This window comes from Lygodium microphyllum, chromosome 4, assembly GCF_053477565.2.
Source record: "Lygodium microphyllum isolate KBCC chromosome 4, Lygodium_microphyllum_v1.1.10, whole genome shotgun sequence".
Classification (NCBI taxonomy): domain Eukaryota; kingdom Viridiplantae; phylum Streptophyta; class Polypodiopsida; order Schizaeales; family Lygodiaceae; genus Lygodium; species Lygodium microphyllum.
Genome location: NC_141138.1, coordinates 42,547,750 through 42,570,118, shown reverse-complemented (window position 1 = coordinate 42,570,118; position 22,369 = coordinate 42,547,750). Strand labels below are relative to the sequence as shown.

The following is a 22,369-nucleotide window of genomic DNA, read 5'->3' as shown; positions in this document are numbered from 1 at the left end:
GGACTTAGAGATGTATCAAATGGATGTAAAAACAGCTTTCTTGTAGGGTGACATTGATGAGGAAATCTACATGAAATAGCCCGAGGGCTTTGTAGTCCCTAGAAAAGAGCAAATGCTGTGTAAGCTAAAACGCAGCCTGTATGGGTTGAAGCAAGCACCACGGCAATGATACAAAAAGTTTGACACTTTCATGCTATCTCATGAGTTTACACGCAGTCATGCAGATCATTGCTTGTACATGAAAAAGGATACAGATGGCAGTCCCATCATACTTGTTTTGTATGTGGATGATATGTTGCTAGTGGGGAAAGAGAAACTATGCTCTCAAAGATCAGCTGAAATCAGCTTTCTCCATGAAAGATTTGGGGAATGTAGAGCATATATTGGGCATGAGAATTCGTAGGGATAAAACATAGAAATTGTTGTTTTTATCTCAAGAAAAGTACATTGAAAAGGTACTGGATAGATTTAACATGGCTGAAGCTTAAGCCTTTAGGGGACCCTTACCTCCTTATCTTAAGCCTAGCAAAGCCAACAACCCAAAAGATAACGTGGAAGTAAATGCTATGAAGAGAGTCCCTTATGCATCAGCTTGTGGCTCTCTTATGTATGCTATGGTTGCTACTCGTCCAGACATTGCTCATGCAATGGGAGTTGTTAGCAGGTTTATGTCAAGTATTCTTCGATACCTAAAGGGTACACAAAGAAAGTGTATTTGCTATGGGCAGGGTGCACTTAGTTTACAGGGTTATTGTGATGCAGACATGGAAGGTGACTTGGACACTCGTAGGTCCACGAGCGGGTATGTCTTTACAGTTGCTGGTGGGGTTGTTTCTTGGTGTTCCAAGTTGTAGAACATTGTTGCACTAAGTACCACTGAAGTTGAATACATATCAGCTACTGAAGCTTCTAAGGAAGCTATATGGTTGAGTAGACTTGCAGAAGATCTTGGCATGTCTATGGGTACTGCTGTTTTGGGATGTGATAGCCAGAGTGCTGTGTATCTGGCTAAGAATGCCATGTATCATTCATGCACAAAGCATATAGATGTGCGATATCACTTCATTAGACAGATTCTGAAAGATGGTCAAATCACATTGACCAAGATCAAAACACAAGACAACCCTGCAGATGTTCTTACTAAAAGCCTAAGCAAAGCTCAACACGAGCATTGCATATGACTAGTGGGAGTTGGTTAGAGGTTCACATCAGACCTTTAGGTGGGAGGTTGTTGGGATAAAGGCCGAGTTTAACCTCCGTGTATAGGACACACACATTGTATATGTGAATGCACCCTTACGTGTCCTAAGTATAAATACATTTTATTCTTTGTGTACCAACACATTGTTGATACTTGACTTAGCTCTCTCTCTCTCTCTCTCTCTCCAGCCGTCACACTCTCACGCTCACTCCTCGAACTTCTGCCACTCTCAGCTGATAACCCCAACATACGCAGGCAGGAGAGGGGCTGACGCAATATGCTAAATATAACCAAAATGAAGATAATAAAAAATCCCTAAAATATCCTAAATAATGTCCCCAGCTTCTACATGCAGAGACTCACACATGAGTTGACATATTTGCTAACACCCTCAGATCATGGGTGATCTGATACAATACAATGGTACAATGATAATGAATCATAAACCATACAACATAGAACCACCAAGTAGAACCATTGGATACCCAAAGAGTGGGTGATTAAGCCCACCACCAAGGTGCCTCGAAGAGAATCTGATGTCAAGGTCGATCATACTAGCTCTTGAAAAGAGAGAAGATCATAGCATATCTTTGTGTTTGTTCCAATGTCTCTAAGTAGCATACATGACCATCTTGTCAAAAATGCCTCTGGAACATAGGTGACCATGGATTCCCCGCCGGTAAAGTGTCCCCTTATGTGAGCTCAAGACTAGGTACCAAGCCGCTCTCTATCAAATAAACAGCCCTCATGAACGTGGATGTAAATCGTAGCTCCAAGATTTGAACCTACCAGACTTCAGTCGACGTGTCAGGGACGTCGCTCTGTGGATCTTGTGTATTTGTATAGATGTATAGATGAGATGCGGCTGCCCCATCTCACCACCCTTTTACACTCCCTCTCTGGTAGTAGAAAATGATGAGGGATGCGGTCATCACCACCACCACTAGAAAGCAGCTGAGGAAGGGGCCATGAAGCCCTTCTCGAGATCCGAAGAAGTTGATCCTTTCGACGCCTTGGACTTCTCCTTGGTCGAAGGATCGGAGTTTGAGTTAGAGATAGATGATGACTCGTCGGAGGAGTCTAGATCCATCTTGGTATTCTTCTCCTTCTTTCTAGAAGCTGCTAACTCTTTGCACCCCTTCTGTAAATGACTTTTCTTCCCACAGTGGTAACACTGGGTCTTTGACTTCTTCGACTTCGAATCCCTCTTGGAAGCTGCAAAAGCCTCACTGGAATCTCCATGTAGCGTATCATCAATCGATGTGCACGGAGGAGCCATCTATAGAAGATGTAGAAGAGAAGTAGAGAAAATAAGGTATTTGGAGAGGGAAGACAAGCAAGCCAGAAGCACAAACTATAGAAAATAAGAGTTTATGTCATGAGGACATGTATTTTTGAAACCGCACTTAATATGTGGATTAATTTCTAATCACATGGTTAAGTAAATGTTGCAGATGTGAGATGTAACTAGGGTTAGAGTAAATTTACGAGCCTGAGACCCGAGGAAATCACGGGATGTCAAAGGCAAAAGTTGCTATAAGTTATGCCGCACAAGTACTTAGTGGTAGCTGATGCCAGTTGTTGGCCTAGGTCATTCATTTGTCCATAAGTATGAGTTGGTGACACTAGGAATGTGACGTTTAATGGTACCTAACGCCAACTTTGATGGTCAAAGATGGCGCAGAGACACTTAGGAATGGAAATTACCTACTAATTTAATTATTGGCCAGTCAGATTATTTTCCAGGCATTAAAATAATTATCAGATTAATTTTCAGTATTTAAAGACTGAAAATTAATATTTAATAATTGATAATGCTGAAAAAACCATTTGGGAAGGGTGCCACTTGTCAAAAATGCTCATGTAAGATTGAAAAACGTCTTTAGAGTCTAAAGAGAGGCATTTTTAGTGTATTCAGCCTGCAAGAGAGAGGGAGGAGATGTTGCGGGTCTGATTTGCAGGCATTGGAGGACCTTTTGAGGCAGCCAAGGGCAGGAGAAGACCAATCAACAGCAAGTAATAGCATCTACAGGCTGTTGAGATAGGGCAGCAGCAGTAAATGACTGATTTTTTTCAATTCTTTGCATCTACAAGCTGTTGAGACAGGGCAACAGTAGTAAATGACAGATTTTCTTCAGTTCTTCGCAAAGAAAGTCTCAATTTTCTCTCTCCTCAGCATTCTCTCTCTCATCTCCCTGCCTTTCTATAGCCTTGCTTCAAAGATTGCAACATTGAGTTCACCAGAGGCTGAGAAATTTCAGATTTCTCTATTGTAAATCCTATCTGTAGCAAAAATTAGGATTTAACAGCAGCCTCGGGAAGCATGCTAGAAATTGGAAGCTCCAAGACTTGGATTCAATAGGGTTGAAGCTGTTTTTGGCCTATTCAAGTGGAGGGACCAACAAATAATTGAATTTGGGGCATTTTCCATCTCCATCAAAGCGGGTGAAGGCCAATTGATTGCCCGAATCAAGGGGCAAATCATATTAAAGACTTGCTGGTCATTTTGAACAGCAAGGGGAGTTGAAATACCGAAAGGAATTGGGAGAATCCCATTGTAAATCAACTGCTTCTCCAATTAAGTTAAAAAAATACCAAAAGGGGTGCCAATTTTGGGGTCAACAAGGTGTCCAAAGTCCAAGATTATATGGTAAAGTGTACTTTTCAGTTTTGTGAATTTATTAATTGCTATAAATAGTGCTTAATCAGGGTATTTACCACCCTATCCGTGTTTTATTTTCAGATTGTACATATTAATGGTAAAAAGAATGTTGTGGCTGATGCACTGTCACGTAAGCCACAAATTTCAGCCATCAGCATGGTTTATCACACTGGGTTGGATGCCATAAAAAAGCAATATGTTGCTGATTCGGACTTTGCTAATGTTTATGATCAGCAATGCAATGGCCAAAGGCATGGACACTTTGTGCTAAGAGATGGATTTTTGATGATGCATGGATGACTGTGTGTCACAAAGTAGTTAAGGCCTAGAGTTATCATTGAAAGTTATGCTCCTTTGTATGCAAGACACAGAGGTATTGATGCCACGGTCAAGGCAGTGGAGCATTTCTTTTATTGGCCAGCTTTGAGGCATGATGTAGAACAATTTGTTAAGGTATGCATCGTATGCCAGAAGGTAAAGCATGATAGGCTAAAGATGCCGGGTTTGTTGCAGCCCTTGCCTATTACAGATAGGTCTTGGCAGAGCATTGCAATGGACTTTATTTTTGAGCTTTCTAAGATACCTACAGGGAATGATGGGATATGGACTATCATTTGCAGGTTTAGTAAACAAGCCCATTTCATTCCGGTGAGGAAGAAAATAAAGGTTGATCATATGGCACGATTGTTTTTGTAGCACATCTGTAAGTATCATGGTATGCTAGAGTCGATTATTAGTGATCGAGACCCCCGGATGACCAGTTTATTTTGGAAGGGCTTGTTTGAGAATATGGATACCACGCTGAAATTCTCATCATCCTTCCATCCGCAGATAGATGGTCAGTCTGAGGAAGCAAATTCCACAGTGTTAGATCTTTTAAGGTGCTATGTTTCAGACCACAAGACACAGTGGGAGTAGTATTTGCCCTTGGTTGAGTTTGCTTACAACAACACCGTGCATAGTTCTATAGTCAAAGCTCCATTTGAGGTGGTTTGAGGGTGGCAAGAAGGTACCACCTATTTTGCAAACTAAGGATAAGATCTTTGAGACTGATGGTCATGTGGAAAACTTGGAATCACATTAAAGACTTGCTGATGAACAACAAGGGGAGTTGGAATATCGAAACGGATTGGGAGAATCCCATTGTACATCAACTTCTTCTTCAATTAAGTTAAATAAATACCAAAAGGGATTCCAGTTTTGGGGCCAACAGGGTGTCCAAAGTCCAAGATTATATGGTAAAGTGTACTTTTCAATTTTGTGAATTTGTTAATTGTTGTAAATAGTGCTTAATCAGGTTATTTACCACCCTATCCGAGATGGAAGTTTGGTTACAGTTTACATGCAGTATTCTCCAAAATTTGACCAAAACAAGAAGAAATCTGCTGCGAAAAGGCAAAAAATCAGCCAAAAATTGCATGAAATAGCAAAAATGGCCTAAGAATGCAGTCGCCCAGCCAGGAGGAGATAGAGAAACACCAAAAGGAAGGCTGGAACTACCATGTAGGCAAGAGAGGGACTGATGCAGGCTATATAGATGTTGATGCCAGCAAAAATGCAGGTAAAACAGGTCGCCTAGTTGGAACAACAATCGCTTGATCAACAATGGTCAAAATAGTCCTGAAATCAGTGAAGAAAATACAGTAGGAGCACAGAACATGAGCTCTGATACCATGTCAGAAGTGGAGCAGTAATGAAAGCGTAAACATTTGCTGTAATAAAGTGTTGAAACATAAGACAAAACAGAATGAGAAAGAAAGAACACAATACAGATGATAACTCAGATGTATGCTCAGGAATGAATCCATATATCCAACATGAGAAATTCGCATACAAGAGTGAGTTACCGGCTACGCGGGCACTGGCATTGGCTCCTCTCTCCACGGAGTCTCCACGTGTGTGACGGTAGATGAGTCACTGATGAGTGAGGAGGAGGAGCCTGAATATATAGGACAAAAATATGTCCTCAATATGATTATGTCGGCCTACATTTACTGCTGGTCGGCCAGCAATAAATGCTAAATATGACCAAAATGAAGAGCATAAAAAATGCCTAAAATATTCTAAATAATGTCCCCAGTCGTTGCATGCATAGACTCATGCATGAGCTAACATATTTGCTAACACCCTCTCTCAAATCATGGGTGATTTGATATAGTACAATGGTACCATGATAAAGAATCATAAACCATACAACATAGAACCACCAAGTAGATCTATGGATACCCAAGGAGTGGGTGATCAAGTCACCACCAAGGTGCCTTGGAAAGAACTTGATGTCAAGATCAATTGTACTATCTTGTGAAAATAGAGAAGATCCTAGCATATCTTTGTGTCTGTCCCAATGTCACGTAGTAGCATACATGGCCATCTTGTCAAAAATGCCTCTAGGATATATGTGACCATGGATTCCCTGCCTTTTGCCAAACCGCCAAAGTGTCCCCTCATGTGAGCTCAAGACTAGGAGCCAAGCCCGCTCTCTGTCAAATAAACAACCCTCATGAACTTGGATGTCAATCCTAGCTCCAAGATTTGAACCTGCCAAACTTCGATTGATGTGTCAAGAACGTCGATCTGTGGATCCTGTGCATTTGTATAGATGTATAGATGAGGGGCGGCTGCCCCATCTCACCACCCTCTCACACTCCCTCTTTGGCACTAGAGAGCAATGAGGAATGTTGTCATCACTATCACTAGAAAGTAGCTGAGGAAGAGGGCCATCAAGCCCTTTCCGAGATTCGAAGAAGCTGATCCTTTTCGCGCCTTGGACTTCTCCTTGGTCAAAGGATCGTAGTCTGAGTCTGAGGCAGATGATGACTCGTTAGAGGAGTCCACATCCCGCTTCATCTTCTTCTCCTTCTTTTTCCTAGAAGTTGCTGACTCTTTGCAGTCCTTCTGTAAATGACCTTTCCTTCCACAATGGTAACACAGGGTCTTTGACTTCTTCATCTTTGAACCCCTCTCGGAAGTTGCAAAAGCCTCACTGGAATCTCCATGTAGCATATCATTAGTGGATGTGCACGGAGGAGCCATTTGTAGAGGATGTAGAAGAGAAGTAGTGAAAAGAAGGTATTTGGAGAGGGAACACAACCAAACCACAAGTACAGACTACAGAAAATGAGAGTTCACACGGAGTATTCACCAAAATCGGACAAAACAAGAAGAAATTTGCTTCGAAAATGTAAGAAATCGGCCAAAAACTGCCTGAAACAGCAAAAATGGCTTGAGAATGCAGTTGGTTAGCCAGGATGAGATGTAGATACACTTAAACGCAGCTTGGAATTACCACGCAGGTAGGAGAGGGGCTGACGCAGGCTGTACGTGTGCTGACGTTAGCAAAAATGCAGGTAAAACATGTCGCCTGGTTGGAGCAGCAGTAGCCTGATCAGCAATGGTCATAACAGTCCTGAAATCAGCAAAGAAAATACAAGAGGAGCATAGAATCTGAGCTTTGATACCATGTCAAAAGTGGAGCAGCAATGGTAGCATAAACATATGCTGTAATAAATTGCTGAAACACAAGACAAAAGAGAAAGGGAAAGAAATAACACTGAAGAACACAATACAGATGAGAACTCAAATGTATGCTCTGGAAATGGAATCCATATATCCAACATGAGACAGTTGCATACAATAGTGAGTCATTGGCTACGTGGGCACCAGCACTGGCTCCACTCCACGGAGTCTCCATATGTGTGATGGCAGATGAGTCACTGAGTGAAGAGGAGGAGCCTGAATATATAGGACAAAAATATGTCCTTAATGTGATCAGGTCGGTCAGTAATAAATGCTAAATATGAAGAAAATTAAGACCATAAAAAATGCCTAAAATATCCTAAATAATGTCCCGAGCCTCTGTAAAGAAAAATACCCTAACACAGAAACATAAACAGAAACCGTATGACAAAGCACAGACTGATAAAAAGAACACAGTTAGGGTTAGGGTTAGAGTAACTCAGAGACAATGAACACAATGAATAAATGAAATGATATGACTACTAATAATACGATGCTCATGCAGCAAACACTATGCAGTGAATGAATATTGAACCTCGAACTCTTGTATCTCTAGGATCAGGGCAAGGGTAATGAGCTAGAGAGTGCGTCGTACTCCGAACGGATCTTGAATCGCAGCAAGGCAGCCTTGGGATGTTGAACACCAGCAAACGCAGTAGTGAGAAGCTGGATCTAATGCAGACAACAGTGAGGAGAGAGAAAGACTAAAAACGTAGGCAGGACAGCCTGCAGGAGAGATAAAGACTGTAGCGACTGTAGACAGGAGAGAGAAAACTGTCAGGGTGGCAGCTGGAGCCTGCAAACACAGCAGTTTGTTGGCGTGGCAGACTGTACGACAGCAGTGCAGATGATCAGCAGTCAGTTGCCGGGCAGAAACAACAGCAATCAGCGTGTGGAGGGTTGGAAACAGGCGCGAGATTGTAGGGAACAGTGATGGACAGCAAGGGCTGAGATGTCCTCCGTGACCGGGGTGTAGGCAGCAAGTTGGTAACACCTAAAACTTGCAAAAAAGCGATTGTGAAAGAGTGGAGGGCTGGCTGCCAATTTATAGAAAATTAGGGTTCTAGATGCTCTCCCACTTAACTTTCTTGATCTGCTCCCCGTTTTAGGGTTTTGGCTAAAATAAGCCTAAAATAAGCATGTTTTGGGACTGTTTAAGTGGCTAAGTGCATTTCTTAGCCCAACAGCCTTTGCATGCACAGACTCACACATGAGCTGACATATTAGCTAACATGAACATGTTTTGGGGCTGTTTTAAGTTGATTCTTAGTTTATAATGCATTTTTATGCTTAATGCCTCCTCTTAGGCCTAAAATTGGAAAGAAACGTATTGTAAAGCATAGTTCAACCCATAATCATCCCAAGGTATCCCACCCCAAAGTAACTAGGGTATCAGATAGAGGGTGCATGTGGGCTACCTAGTGGCCTGTCAAGACTAGAGGTGATTGTTACATCCTTGGGTATTTGGGTGGGCACTAGTAGCATTGGTCACAATAGTTATGAAGTGTCTTAGTACGAATGCACTAAGGGTACTTAGGTGTTAGGGAAATCGAGTCCTATCCACAGGACTTAAGACCCTATTGTGCACATTATTATGTGATCACCACTCTTAGACTCTTGGCCCATTGGCGGATACATCCGTACACCAAGATGGTATGGGTTGGTAGTATAGGATGCCAACCCTTGGGATATGGTTGTGACCTGCAGTGTTGCTAGCTTGCTTGGGGATGAACCCATTTGGCTCTATGGTCGGGAGGTAAGTCTCATGTCTAGTCTCTTATATTTATGAATGTGGTTTGTGTCGTGTCTTGTGTGCAGGTTGGATCCTAGGGGGGCGTTTCATTTGTATTAGAGCGTCAATTTGCAATCTGGCATGAGATCCAGTGACATGCATAGAACTACTTTTGTTCACGGAATCGTGATGATTCACTCATGACAGGTATACTTCTATCTCATTGAGGGTGATATGGGACATTGCTAGGAGGAGAGTGTCAAAAGATGACGTACCAGCGAGACAGTAGGGTTGGCGGGGAGGAACACGGAGTGAACTTGGCAAACATGGAGAAGAGAAGAGAAGAGAGAAGAAACTCTGATGAATGGAATGATGAAGTTTTGAATCATGGAGTGAATGTGATACAAGGGAACAAGGGTGCCGTAGCACAAGGAAGATGATGAAGATAGACACGAACCACAAACTGCAATGTCCTCCTGAAGGGGTGTGAGGGTAGTGGAGAGGCTAGAGAGAAGAGGTAACGGACTGAATGAATCAGCCGTGAGGAATGAATGAGAGAGTGGCCTATAAATAGGCACAATCAGTCTAAGATGGCACCCCTTTTTGGGGCTGCAAACCCTAAACGCAAAAACGCAAAAAACGCAAATTGCGGGTGAAGGGTTTCTCAATATCCCCTCTCAAGCTGAAAAAGGGGAATAAGAGAAGAGTGAGGTGGAGATACAATGCTACATGCCGAAGAATGCTCATGCAGTAGGTGCCACTTGGAGAGTGTCCTTCATGGGGAAATTATTCTCTTGCCTAAGTGCCCTAGTACAAAGATGATGAAAACATGCAATGCATAGGAGGAATGTCGAACTTTGTGTGGTGCCGAGAACCATAAGGATGTGCCCGTCCTCGATCTCGGGAGGTGGCTCCATGCTGACCAAGGGACAAAGGCTAGAAGAAGAGGAGGAAGAAAAGAGGATCCCTAAGATCCAAGATTTCCACCGGAAAGGGAACCTGCAGTAATGAACAGTAGACAGAGTGAACTGGGGAACCTAAAACTCAATCTCGAGAGAGAAACCACTAGCTCCGTGCATCCATGTTGGAAGGAATACGAAGGCCTCGTCACCAAGTTGCGGCTGAACCTCCGAGGTCCTGATCTAGGTGGTACCTGAAGATCCTGGGTATCAGTAGAAGAGATGACTGGTCGAAAACAGCCACCCCAAGAAAGTAGAGGATGGGTGAGGAACTTCATGTAGAGTAGGTTTCCCCTCTGAAATGGGAGGTGGAGGGGCCCCCGCTAAAGTTGAAGAAGAAGTAGATGTTCCCCTCTGAGGGCAAAGAGATAACATTCCCTTTGAATCCCCCTCTGAAGTAGATAGGGAATCCAAAAACTCATGGATCACGGACTCCAAAATGTCTAATGATGAAGGAAGTGCCGTCGGTCGTACCGAAGAAGGTATTGAGGTGACAAAGAGCGCCCAAAGATAGCCTCTCAAACGTGAGTAGTTGAGGATGGGGAACGGTGGGGCTCAGAATGAGCAAGAGGTGGGCAACAGTCGTTGTCTCTCAGTGGAGCAAACAGGGTAGCCGAAGAAGAGGAAGGAGTCGAGCAGCCACTGTCCCTCGAAGGAGCAGACTGACAAAGAGACGTTATCAAACAATCACTGTCTCTCGATGGAGCGGACTGCAGATTCGTAGGTCGTTGAAGCCACTGTACCTAAAAATAAGTGGGAGAAGACAGCCGCTGGCATTGCGGCGATCTCCAGGAGGTCGTAGCGCCAATCGATCCTCCATGTGCTCGAAAGGACTTAGTGCGCATCGGATGCGTCTTATTGCCTTGAGTATAGTACTCTAATAGCAGATGTAGAACGATCTCTGTGGTCCAAAAAGGAGAGGTGGCACAAGGAGTGCCTGGTGGAAGACGCATATACTCCGGGGGGGTGGGGAGCAAAGGTTGAAGTCGGCAAGCATCGGTGGTGTGTCCGGTGATGCCACAGTAGGAGCACCCAGTAGTCTGGACATCTATTGGTAAAGAAGCCATGGATACCAGTGTGCCTTGCTGAAGAAGGAAGAGGTCAGCCACCATGAACCACGAACCGCAATGTCCGCCTCAAGGGGTGTGAGGGCAGTGTGAAGCACAAACCGCAATGTTCGTCTCAAGGGGTGGGAGGGTAGTGGAAGGGTTGAAAGTGAGCTGCCAGTGGGAGGAGGATGTGACCAGCAATAAGAGGTTGCAACCAGTAGAAAAACATAGGTGAGAAGAGAGAAAGAATAAAAACGTGATAGCTTGCAGGAGAGAGAAAAACTAAAAACGTAAGCAACAAGTGAGAAAAAGACTAAAAACGCAGGTAGGACAGCTTGCAGGAGAGAGAACTAAATATGTAGACAGCAAGACTGTGATGATGTGGCAGGTTGTACGGCAGCAGGTTTGCATAGGAACAGCAGTCACCTGACTGAAATCAGCTCCAAACTGTGTGAAGAGGGCTGGAAATCAGGCGCCAACTGATGGAGACAACAATGGACAGCTTCGGCTGAGATGTCCTTCACGAAAGGGGTGTGGGCAGCAAGCTGAAAACACTTGAAATCTGCAAAAACGAGATTTTGATGCAGCGGAAGAAGAAGAGAAGTGGAAGACGAACCCGCCACCGGTCTTTGCCTTCATTGGAGTGGAGGATCTTTGCCACTGTTTGATCGGATCCAGCTCTGATACCATGTCAAAAGATGACGTACTAGCGAGATAGTAGGGTTGGTGGGGAGGAACACAAAGTGAACTCGGCAAACATGGAGAAGAGGAGAAGAGAGAGGAAACTCTGATGAATGGAATGATGAAGTTCTGAATCATGGAGTGAATGTGATACAAGGGAACAAGGGTGCCGTAGCACAAGGAAGATGATGAAGATAGCCACGAATCATGAACTGCAATGTCCTCCTGAAGGGGTGTGAGGGTAGTGGAGAGGCTAGAGAGAAGAGGTGACGGACTGAATGAATCAGCCGTGAGGAATGAATGAGAGAGTAGCCTATAAATAGGCACAGTCAGTCTAGGATGGCGCCCCTTTTTGGGGCTGCAAACCCTAAATGCAAAACTCAAAAACGCAAAAAACGCAAATTGCGGGTGAAGGGTTTCTCAATAGAGGGGTGTGCTTGGAAGGCATGTGTTGCTGATGGTGGTTACAACAACGTATGTCTCTTATCTAGTACTCATGCTCGGTTTGTGTTGGAGAGGGGATGTGTAAGCACTGATGAGGGAGCCTAGGAGCTGCCATTTCGAGGCTATGGTAGACCATCATTAGTAGTTGAAACCTTGGTTTGTATTGGCATTAGAGTTTCTCTTTGGACAATCAATCTAACATTAGGCGTTAATGTTACAATTAATTTTCATGTAATTTAACATTAAATACTAATGTGCACATTAGCATTTAATGTTATGTCAATGTTTATACTAATACCATTGTTAACATTGATTTAATGTTAAGTTTGAATCTATCAGAAAAGTCTATTGGGGAGAGAGAAACTCAATGATATCAAGGAGAGAGAAATTGAATGAACTTTTGTTGAGAAGAGAGAAAGACAAAGAGGGAAGAGAGAGATGATGACATCGAGGAGAGAGAAAGAGTGAGGAGAGAAACAATTATGTGGGACGGGAAGAGGGTGTCGAAGATTGTAGGGCCGACACCTTAGTCATCAGGGCAGTGGCTTGTTCTTTGGGCTAGGGTGGCTACTATGAGGCAGCCCGTTTGTATTTCAATTGGGTACCAAGGCTATCACCATGGTGCTTCCATGTGGGGAGGGGGACTTGAGCATGTCCTCTAGACGGTGCAATGGCAATCAACTGCATCAACGTAGCGGCTGTGTGGTGGGATTGTATATGCGTGCTATAAAAGGTAAGCAATCAAGTGGCTTCGTTTTTTTGAAATGTATCTACTTCATTAAAATGGCCCAAGTTCATGCCATGGCATATGGGTTTGCCTTAAGTCCCAAAGGACTTTGATTCGATGACTAGCGACAAGTATTATAAATTATATTTGAGGTATTATGATCCTTTTCAAATTACCAAGAAGATAAGCAGCATATCCTACGAGGTTGATGTGGTGTTCAATGCACAGTGGAGGTGCAATATTCAGCAATGGCAATGGGGAAAGAGAGAGAAAGAGTGAGAGAGAGTGTGTTGCACGATGTGTGGGTACAAAAAGTTGTACCTCTTTTAGGTTTTTATGATAGTTATATGTAAAGTACAAGTGCTAAGGGTGTGTTCACACTCGAGCAAGTATAAAAGCCTCGGTGGCCTTTTATTCCCAACAACCTCCCACCTAAAGGCAACGTGCCTTTAGGTTGAGAAAAGAATCAACTAAGTCTAAGTACATATACTATCTAACTCCCATTATTTGTCGGCAATGAGCCAACCGCTCTATTGAGAGACCCTTCATGAAAAGATTTGCAGGATTATCATCTGTATGTACCTTGACAAGCTGAATACTTTTGCTGTCAAGTATATCCTTGATAAAGTGATACTTCACCTATATGTGCTTCGCCTTGGCATGAAAGACGAGATTCTGTGCTAGCATGATAGCACTTTGGCTATCGCAATGGAGGACAAGGGTCTTGGTAATGCCAAGTTCTCCCACCAAATGTGAAAACCATAAAGTCTCCTTGCATGCCTCAGTGGTAGCCACATACTCTGCCTTTGTAGTAGACAATGCAATACACTTCTGTAGCCTGGAGATCGAGGAAACTACTCCCCCTGTGAAGCTGAATACATACCCTGAAGTAGACTTTTTGTTGTCAGCATGACCATAGTCGACATCTGTAAAACCAATGACAGATGCCTTTTGCTTTCCAAAGAAAATGCACAAATCCTTTGTGCCTTTAAGATATCTCATGATACCTTTCACTGCTTCCCAATGCTTTCTACCTGGATGTGCCATGTACCTGCTAACCACTCCCACCGCAAATGCTATGTTAGGACATGTAGCAACTATAGCAGACATCAAGCTACTCATAGCTGAAACATATGGAATCTTGGCCATTTAGGGATGTCCTCTGCACTGAGTTTCACATATGAAGGTAGTGGTACACCAATTGGTTTTCCCCCTTCCATATTGAAACACTACAAAATCTTGGATACATACTCCTGCTGTGATAAATAAAGAAGACCTTTCGATATGTCCTTGAGTATATGCATGCCAAGAATGTGATTTGCCTCACCAAGAACCTTAATGTCAAAATTGCTATGTAGGTTTTGCTTCAATGTGTCCAAAGCATGAATATCCCTACCACCAATCAGCATGTCGTCCACATACAAAATCAACATAATGAGGCTGCCATCTGCTGCCTTCTTGGTATATAAGCAGTGATCCACTTGACTTCTTTTAAACCCTTGAAATTGCATGAATGTATCAAACTTATGATACCATTCATGTGGTGTCTATTTTAGCCCATACAAGCTTTTATTGAGTTTACGTACCATCTTTTCCTGCCCCTTGGCCAGAAAACCTTTTGGTGGTTGCACATATATGTCCTCATGCAGATCACCATGTAAGAAAGCAATCTTTACATCCATTTGCATGAGTTCCATATCCTCACATGCAACCAAGCCCAATATGGTTCGCAAAGTAGTCATCTTAACCACAAGAAAAAAGATATCGTCAAAGTCAAATCCCATGTTCTTGCTTGTATTCTTTTGCAATAAGTCTTGCTTTGTACTTTGGCAAGGAACCAGAAGTGACCTTTATCTTGTAAACCCATTTGTATGGTAGGACTTTTTGCCCCTTGGGCAAATGCACCAAATCCCAAGTAACCATTTTTCTTTAGAGGTTCCATCTCTGATAGCATAGCTTTATGCCATTTCTTGCTGTCCTCTCAGTCCATTGCTTCCTTGAAGCATGACGGTTCACCACAATCTGTCAACATGACGTAATCTGCAACATAATTTGCACCAGGAACAAGCCTATCTGCTTGTTTGGTATTTCTGGTCCACCTATGGATCCAATGATTAGTGTTTGTTGGCTGTTCAGCCTACAATTTGCATTAACAGCTTGCTATTCAAATGGTTCAGCATGTTGTCCTTGTTTTGGCTATTCTAATGGTACATTTTCTTGCTGAAACTATGATATATCATGGGCAAATTCTTGTTGATCGATTTCAACATCATTCCCTACATTTATAGGGTCATTTACAGCAAGTATTTGTTGTTGTACAGGGGGCACTCTTTGTTGTCCTATAGGTATCTCTTCTCAATGCAACCCTTTTGACTTCCTTGGTCTTATTTGGCTGTTTATGCATGATCTTCTCGGATGGTAACATCATTGCTGCATACAAATTTCCTTTTCTCGAGATCCCATAATTTATACCCCATTTCTCCCTTGTCACCATAGCCTAGGAAAATTCATTTACAAGACTTTGGCTCCAATTTGTTATGTTGTTCCTTGTGTATGTGTACAAATGCCTCGCAGCCAAACACTCTCAAGTTTGTATATGAAGGTGGCTTGCCCGACCACACTTCTTGAGGGACTCTCCCCCCAAAGACCTGTTTGGTGACTGATTTATCAGTGTATGGATGTCATAACAACCTCTGCCAGTGTGATAGTCTTCATCATCTAGTTGCCTTGTGCTTATCAAGCTCTTCTTGAGCTGAGGTACATGCCTTACATTATGCAAAGTGGACACTGAACCATGCTGAAATGCCAACTGCACACTGCCAATTCCCACAATGTCACATGCATAGTTGTCCCCCAAGTGGACAACACCATGTCTACCACCACTATAGTCAAAGACCCACTTACGGTGTGGTGTTACATGGAATGAAGCACGTGAATCAAGAATCCAAGTGTACATGTCATCATCAGAATCTACAATCAATTCTTGTGCACTAAAAGAAGAAGCAAAGAGTACATCACTGCCACTGTCACTCTTGTGATTGACTATATTGACTTCCTCTATTTTCACATTGCTCTTCTTTGCATGTTGGCTGTCCTTTTACTCATCTTTGTTATCATTAGTGCTTTTTCCCTTACCCTTCTCTTTTTTCCACTTAAAACAATCCCGTTTGAAATGCCCTTTCTTGCCACAGTGATAGCACACTACATTTTTTCCACGAGACTTGTTGCATGCTATGTTGTCAAAATTACCCTTCTGTTAGGATCTACCTCTAGTATGCAATGCATTGGAAGAGTTGTTTGCTGAAATATTTTGCCTATTGAGCTCTTCCATGAGTAAAGAGCTCTCTACATCTGAATATAACAGCATAGCATTGGAATTACTCATTGTTGTCCTAAAAGTGTCCCAACTTTTAGGCAAAGTGTATAGCAAAAATGTTACCTTGCTTTTTTAAAAATCCTTGGTAGAATTCTATGGGCTATCACATGTGCAAAAGCATAGTTAGACAAATTTAAGAGATTGGGCATGCATCTAATCTTAGAAATTGGGGCTTTTGGCGTATAATTCAAAATTTTACTCGGTTTAGTAAAATTTGTGGAATTTTGCACTCTCTCAAGTCTTAGAAATTGGGGCTTTTCATGTAATTGTAGAAATTGCAGTAGGACAGGTTCAATTTCTTGAAATTTTGACACATTGGACCCCACAGAATTTTGGGACTTTTGTGAAATTTGCAAAATTTGGATCAAATTTGATCTATATATGTACTTGCAATGCAATTTCAATGTAAATTGAGCACATTGGACCCCATAAAAATTTGGGGCTTTTGCAAATTTTGAGAAATTTTGACAAAATTGGCTTGTGCAATTCACTCGGGATTTATGTTTGATGTAGTTTGAGCAGTTTATGCAAAGAAATTCTAGGGCTTTTGATTGTGTGAGTCAAATTTATGCCCGTGGATGCATTTGGAGCAGAAATTGCAGCTAAAATTTGGGGCTTTCTCAAGAAATTGAAGTATTAGCCCGTGGCACGGCTGCAATTGCTTGTGGTGTGTTGTAGCACACATTTAGTACCTCTGAAAATTGATTTGCAGATCTGAAATTTCTGCAATTACTTGGTTGTTCATTGTTGGCTGGTACTTGCTTTGTACCTTGGTCATCTGTGTGATAGTTGGGCTCACATTTGTTGACCTTTGAGTCGCTGGCAGTAGTGACAGTAGCAATCTTTCGCACATTAAAAAGCTTGAGGGTGTTGTTATAATGTCTTGGTGTAGAAGAAACAGGTGAAGCCCATAAAGACAAAAGGGGTAAAACCAGCAACCATGGATCTAGATGAGTGGGATAAATTAGATGAGCTTGCACGCTCTACCATAGAACTTTCAGTGTCATAAACTTTGCTCTTCAACATAGAGAAATTGAAATTTGCCTATGACATGTGGCAAAGACTTGAGGAGTTATATGCTAAAAAAAGTATTGCCAACAAGGTTTATTGGTTGAAAATTTTGATGGACTTTAGTATGAAGAAAGATATAGCTGTGTTTGGACATTTGAATGAGTTTAACTCTATTTTCAGCCAACTGATTGCTTTGTACTTTCACATTGTTGTCTAGCTGAAATAGCCCTCAAACCATAGTTACGTGAAACGGCCCGAAATGACTCCAAGACAAGTCCAAAACGTGGAAACGGGAGATGGTGTGGGCGAAACACGTTTTGACAAGCAAAATGTTTTAGGCATTTCGGTCAAGCGCCATGTGGCGTTTTAGGTCCCTTGTGAAACATTTCGGCTGCCATTTTAGCGCATGATGGTCAGGTGCTGAAATGCTTGCTCTCAATTGTTGTGAATGTGGCTTCGTTTTTTAGTTGTGGCTGGTTTAAAATGTCTCGATTGGTTAAAACGTTTTGTGTCTCATTTCTTTTTTCTCATTTCATGCTAGTTAAAACGTTTTATGTTTTCGTTACGATAAAAACGTTAGCAAATAAAACATTAGGATAAAACGTTAGCAAATAAAAACATATTAACGAGCATCTCTTTTAAAACTTAAAATTACAGCATGGCTTTTAAAAGAATGATGGAGACGAATCTGGATTCTAGGTCGATTTGATTACTAACAAATTCATAAACTGGTCACCAGTCCACCACGATGCCACGACTGCCACCACTAATAACCACTCTCTTCCTCATTTCATTTCAGCCCTGAGCGGACTGCTGCAGAGATTTGAATCAATCTCTCTCTCTCTCTCTCTCTCCTGCCCCCCAAGTGGTACCTACGCGTAGCAGAAAATCATTTCAGTAAGTTGGAACAAACAACTTCTGTCTATCAGTGACCACACATGCTGTGACAGAAAATCTCTCTCTCTCTCTCTACAATACGTGACTCACTTTCTATCATGTAATCTGTATCATGCATAAAAGCAAATTTAAAGTCACAACAGAATATATCTCCTCTCTCTCTTTCTCTCTCTCATTAATGATTAAATTCATCCACTTCTTCCAAAATCTTCTTGGAAGCTTTTACCTTCAGGATAGGGTTAGAAAAGCTCAATGGAGTTAGGCATTCTTGCCCATATAAAGCTTGGAATGGGGTCATCTAAATGCTTTGATGATAGGATGCATTGTAAGCAAATTCAATCAAAGGCAAGTATTGTTCCCACCACTTGGGTTCCCTGTAGCATTAAGCTCTAAGTATGTCTTCAAGGACTTGATTAACCTACTTGGTTTGCCCATCAATTTGGGGATGATATGTTGCGCTGAAAGGCCAAATGCTTTGGTATAGTAATATCTTGCCAAGAGACCTATACTTAATCCAAACGACTAACTGGAACTTGAGTTATAGGAATGTGCCAGAGCAACAAATTGATGATGCAATTATGTACATGAAGCAAATGAGGCTGCCAAAGTCCAGACGTTAAACACAATCTCCAAGGTTGCTTTCTTCTTGGGTAAGACTAAAGAGTCATTCTTTTTAGTCACCTACTCATGTTCTTCTTTCTTCTTCTTCTTCTTTTTGGGGGGCAGGGGGGTGGGAACAGGTGTATTTTACATAGAAAACATCATGTAGGTTTTATGTTGGAGGAAATTGGTTTCCACACAACTAAGGCCAAGAGTTATTCGGCAAGTTTATAATAGTTCCATTTCAAGAATCAAAAGGTATTTGTGTTTGGATTTAATCGATCCTCTATTTTGGGAGTATTTCAAATTTTCAAAGTGGCTATGGAAACTTAACATAGAAAGATGGCTAGTTTCCCCAACACATTTTTCAATTAGGGATACATGAATTGTATAAGCAGCTATCAGTTGTATTTGTGAAGAGGATATGATGTGTGCTTTTGAATCATTATGTACATGCCAAATTGCGTGCGTGCGTGCGTGCGTGTGTGTGTGTGTGTGCAGGTTTGCATTTGCATGTGCATGCACGTGTATGTCTGTGCACGCATGCACGATAAGCATCTTGAAAGTTTCAAGCACTTACATATGTTGCCCTCCACATTTTTTCCAGGATCTGTACAGAACAATACTCTTATCACGCCAAGAAAGCAATGATATCATAACAACAGCACAGCATAATTTCCTTGCTGGTGCCTTAGCAGGATGTACTGCTCTTGTTGTAGTATATCCATTGGATATTGCTCATACACGTCTAGCAGCAGATATGGGCAGGACTGAAGCACGCCAGTTTACAGGACTTCCCCATTTTATGAGGACCATCTACAAAAAAGATGGGGTAACAGGCTTGTATAGAGGTCTGCCTGCATCTATTCAAGGTATGGTAGTTCATCGTAGTGTGTATTTCGGAGGTTTTGATACTGCAAAAGATCTCATGCATAAAGAGGCCAGCACTATTCCCTTCTGGAAAAGATGGCTGACAGCGCAAGCAGTCACAACTTCAGCAGGTTTGATCTCGTATCCTCTTGATACGGTTCGTCGACGAATGATGATGCAGGCAGGTTTAGAGCAGCAGAGGTATGCCAGCACCTTAGATTGTTGGAAAACAATATACCAGACAGAGGGTTTACACTCTTTTTATCGAGGGGCTGTGTCCAATATGTTTCGGGGAACAGGAGCAGCACTCATTTTAGTCCTTTATGATGAAATAAAACACCTTATAGATTCCACAGTCCCTAACACTCAAAAACAGAATTCACATAGGCTTGATGGTGTTTCCACACTTAACCAGTCAAAATGAGTTTTGGGCCCTGTTGTCTAATTTATAGTGTAGCAGTGCCTCCTTATCATCGGGTGAAAAAGATAAACTGATACCTGGAAGGGACAGCATCCTGTAGATTTGCCATTTTATGCATCAATAATATGTTCTTCAGATTGCATTATTTCTGATTTTCTCCATTTTGGGAAAGTCATGGCAAAAGCTTGTTTCTACAACTCTTCATGTTTTACTTAAGCTGAATTCATTGAGAAGAGAGCTTTTATCATTAAGGTGGTTCAATTTTGTTCACTGCAGTTTGTAGGATTAAGCACCAGAAAGGGTCCTCTTTAAAAGAATCTTTTGAACAATAACAATTTCGTCTCTACAGAGAGCTTGCACCTTCTTGAGGTAGAATTAACAGTGGCATATGGGGGCACTGGTCCTGGGTTTGGTATTTGTTAAGTGGCCTGCTAAAGAATGAGAGCTTGTACCTTCTTGAGGTAGAATTAACAGTGGCATATGGGGGCACTGGTCCTGGGTTTGGTATTTGTTAAGTGGCCTGCTAAATAATGTAACACTGAATATGCTCAAATGGAGTAACATATTTGGATAGCACCGAAGAACACAGCCACCAAAAAATTGAGGCTCTGCTCAAAGGACCACAAAGCATTGTGTTGGAGCTCAGGTGGAGGAGTGAGCAGCAGTGAGAGTGACCAAGGGCCTTTATCCCAACAACCTCCCACTTAAAGGTCCGAAGTGAACCTCTAACCAACTCCCACTAGTCGTATGCAATGCTCATGCTGAGCTTTGCTTAGACTTTTAGTGAGAACATTTGCAGGGTTGTCTTGTGTTTTGATCTTGGTCAATGTGATTAGACCATCTTCCAGAATCTGTCTGATAAAGTGATATCACACATCTATATGCTTTGTGCGTGAATGATACATGGCATTCTTAGCCAGATACACAGCACTCTAGCTATCACATCCCAACATTGCAGTACCAATAGACATGTCGAGATCCTCTGCAAGTTTGCTCAACCATATAGCTTCCTTAGAAGCTTCAGTAGCTGATATGTATTCAGCTTCAGTAGTACTCAGTGTTACGATGTTCTGCAACTTGAAGCACCAAGAAACGGCCCCACTAGCATCTGTAAAGACATACCTGCTAGTGGACCTACGAGTGTCCAAGTCACCTGCCATGTCTGCATTACAATAACCCTGCAAACTAAGTCCACCCTACCCATAGCAAATACACTTTCTTTGTGTACCCTTTAGGTATCGAAGAATACACTTGATAGCCTCCCAATGTGTTTTACCAGGATTTGACATAAATCTACTAACAACTCCCATTGCATGAGCAATGTCTGGACGAGTAGCAACCATAGCATACATAAGAGAGCCACAAGCTGGTGCATAAGGGACTCCCTTCATAGCATTTGCTTCCACGTCATCTTTTGAGTTGTTGGCTTTACTAAGCTTAAGATAAGGAGGTAAGGGTACCCCAAAAGGCTTAGTTTCAGCCATGTTAAATTTGTCTAATACATTTTCACTGCACTTTTCGTGAGATAAAAACAGTAATTTCTGTGTTTTATCCCTGCGAATTCTCATGCCCAATATATGCTCTGCATTCCCCAAATCTTTCATGGAGAAAGCTGATTTCAGCTGATCTTTGAGAGCATCCAAGCTAGTCTTACTCTTCCCAGCTAGCAACATATCATCCACATACAAAACAAGTATGATGGGGCCGCCATCTGTATACTTTTTCATGTACAAACAATGATTTGCATGGCTGTGTGTAAACCCATGAGATAGCATAAAAGTGTCAAACTTTTTGTACCACTGTCGTGGTGCTTGCTTCAGCCCATACAGGCTGCATTTTAGTTTACACGCCATCTGCTCTTTTCTAGGAACTACAAAGCCCTCGGGTTGTTTCATGTAGATTTCCTTATCAATGTCACCATGCAGAAAGGTTGCTTTCACATTCATTTGGTACAACTCTAAGTCCAATACAACAGTGAGAGCAAAAAGCACACGTAGAGTGGTCATCTTCACAACAGGTGAGAAGACCTCTTGGAAGTCAATCTCTTCCTTTTGTGCATATACCCTTTAGCAACCAGTCTTGCCTTGTACTTGGGTTTTCCATCAACTGTCTTTACTTTGTAAACCCATTTTTTTGGAAGAGGCTTCCTTCCTTTGGGCAACGACACAAGATTCCAAGTATCATTAGCATATAGAGATTTAATCTCTTCCTGCATAGCTAGCT

General features: G+C 42.2%; 1 protein-coding gene across 1 annotated transcript in view; it reads left to right on the top strand.

Moving 5' to 3' along the window:
* Positions 1-20,344, top strand: part of LOC148036979 (ADP/ATP translocase At5g56450-like) — a 48,021-nt gene extending 27,677 nt beyond the window's left edge. The window contains exon 2 of the mRNA XM_087675935.1: positions 19,463-20,344. Within this exon, the coding sequence (XP_087532061.1) occupies positions 19,463-20,149 (687 nt within the window). The 3' untranslated portion in view covers positions 20,150-20,344. The remainder of the gene's footprint in view (positions 1-19,462) is intronic.
* The last annotated feature ends 2,025 nt before the right edge of the window (positions 20,345-22,369 follow it).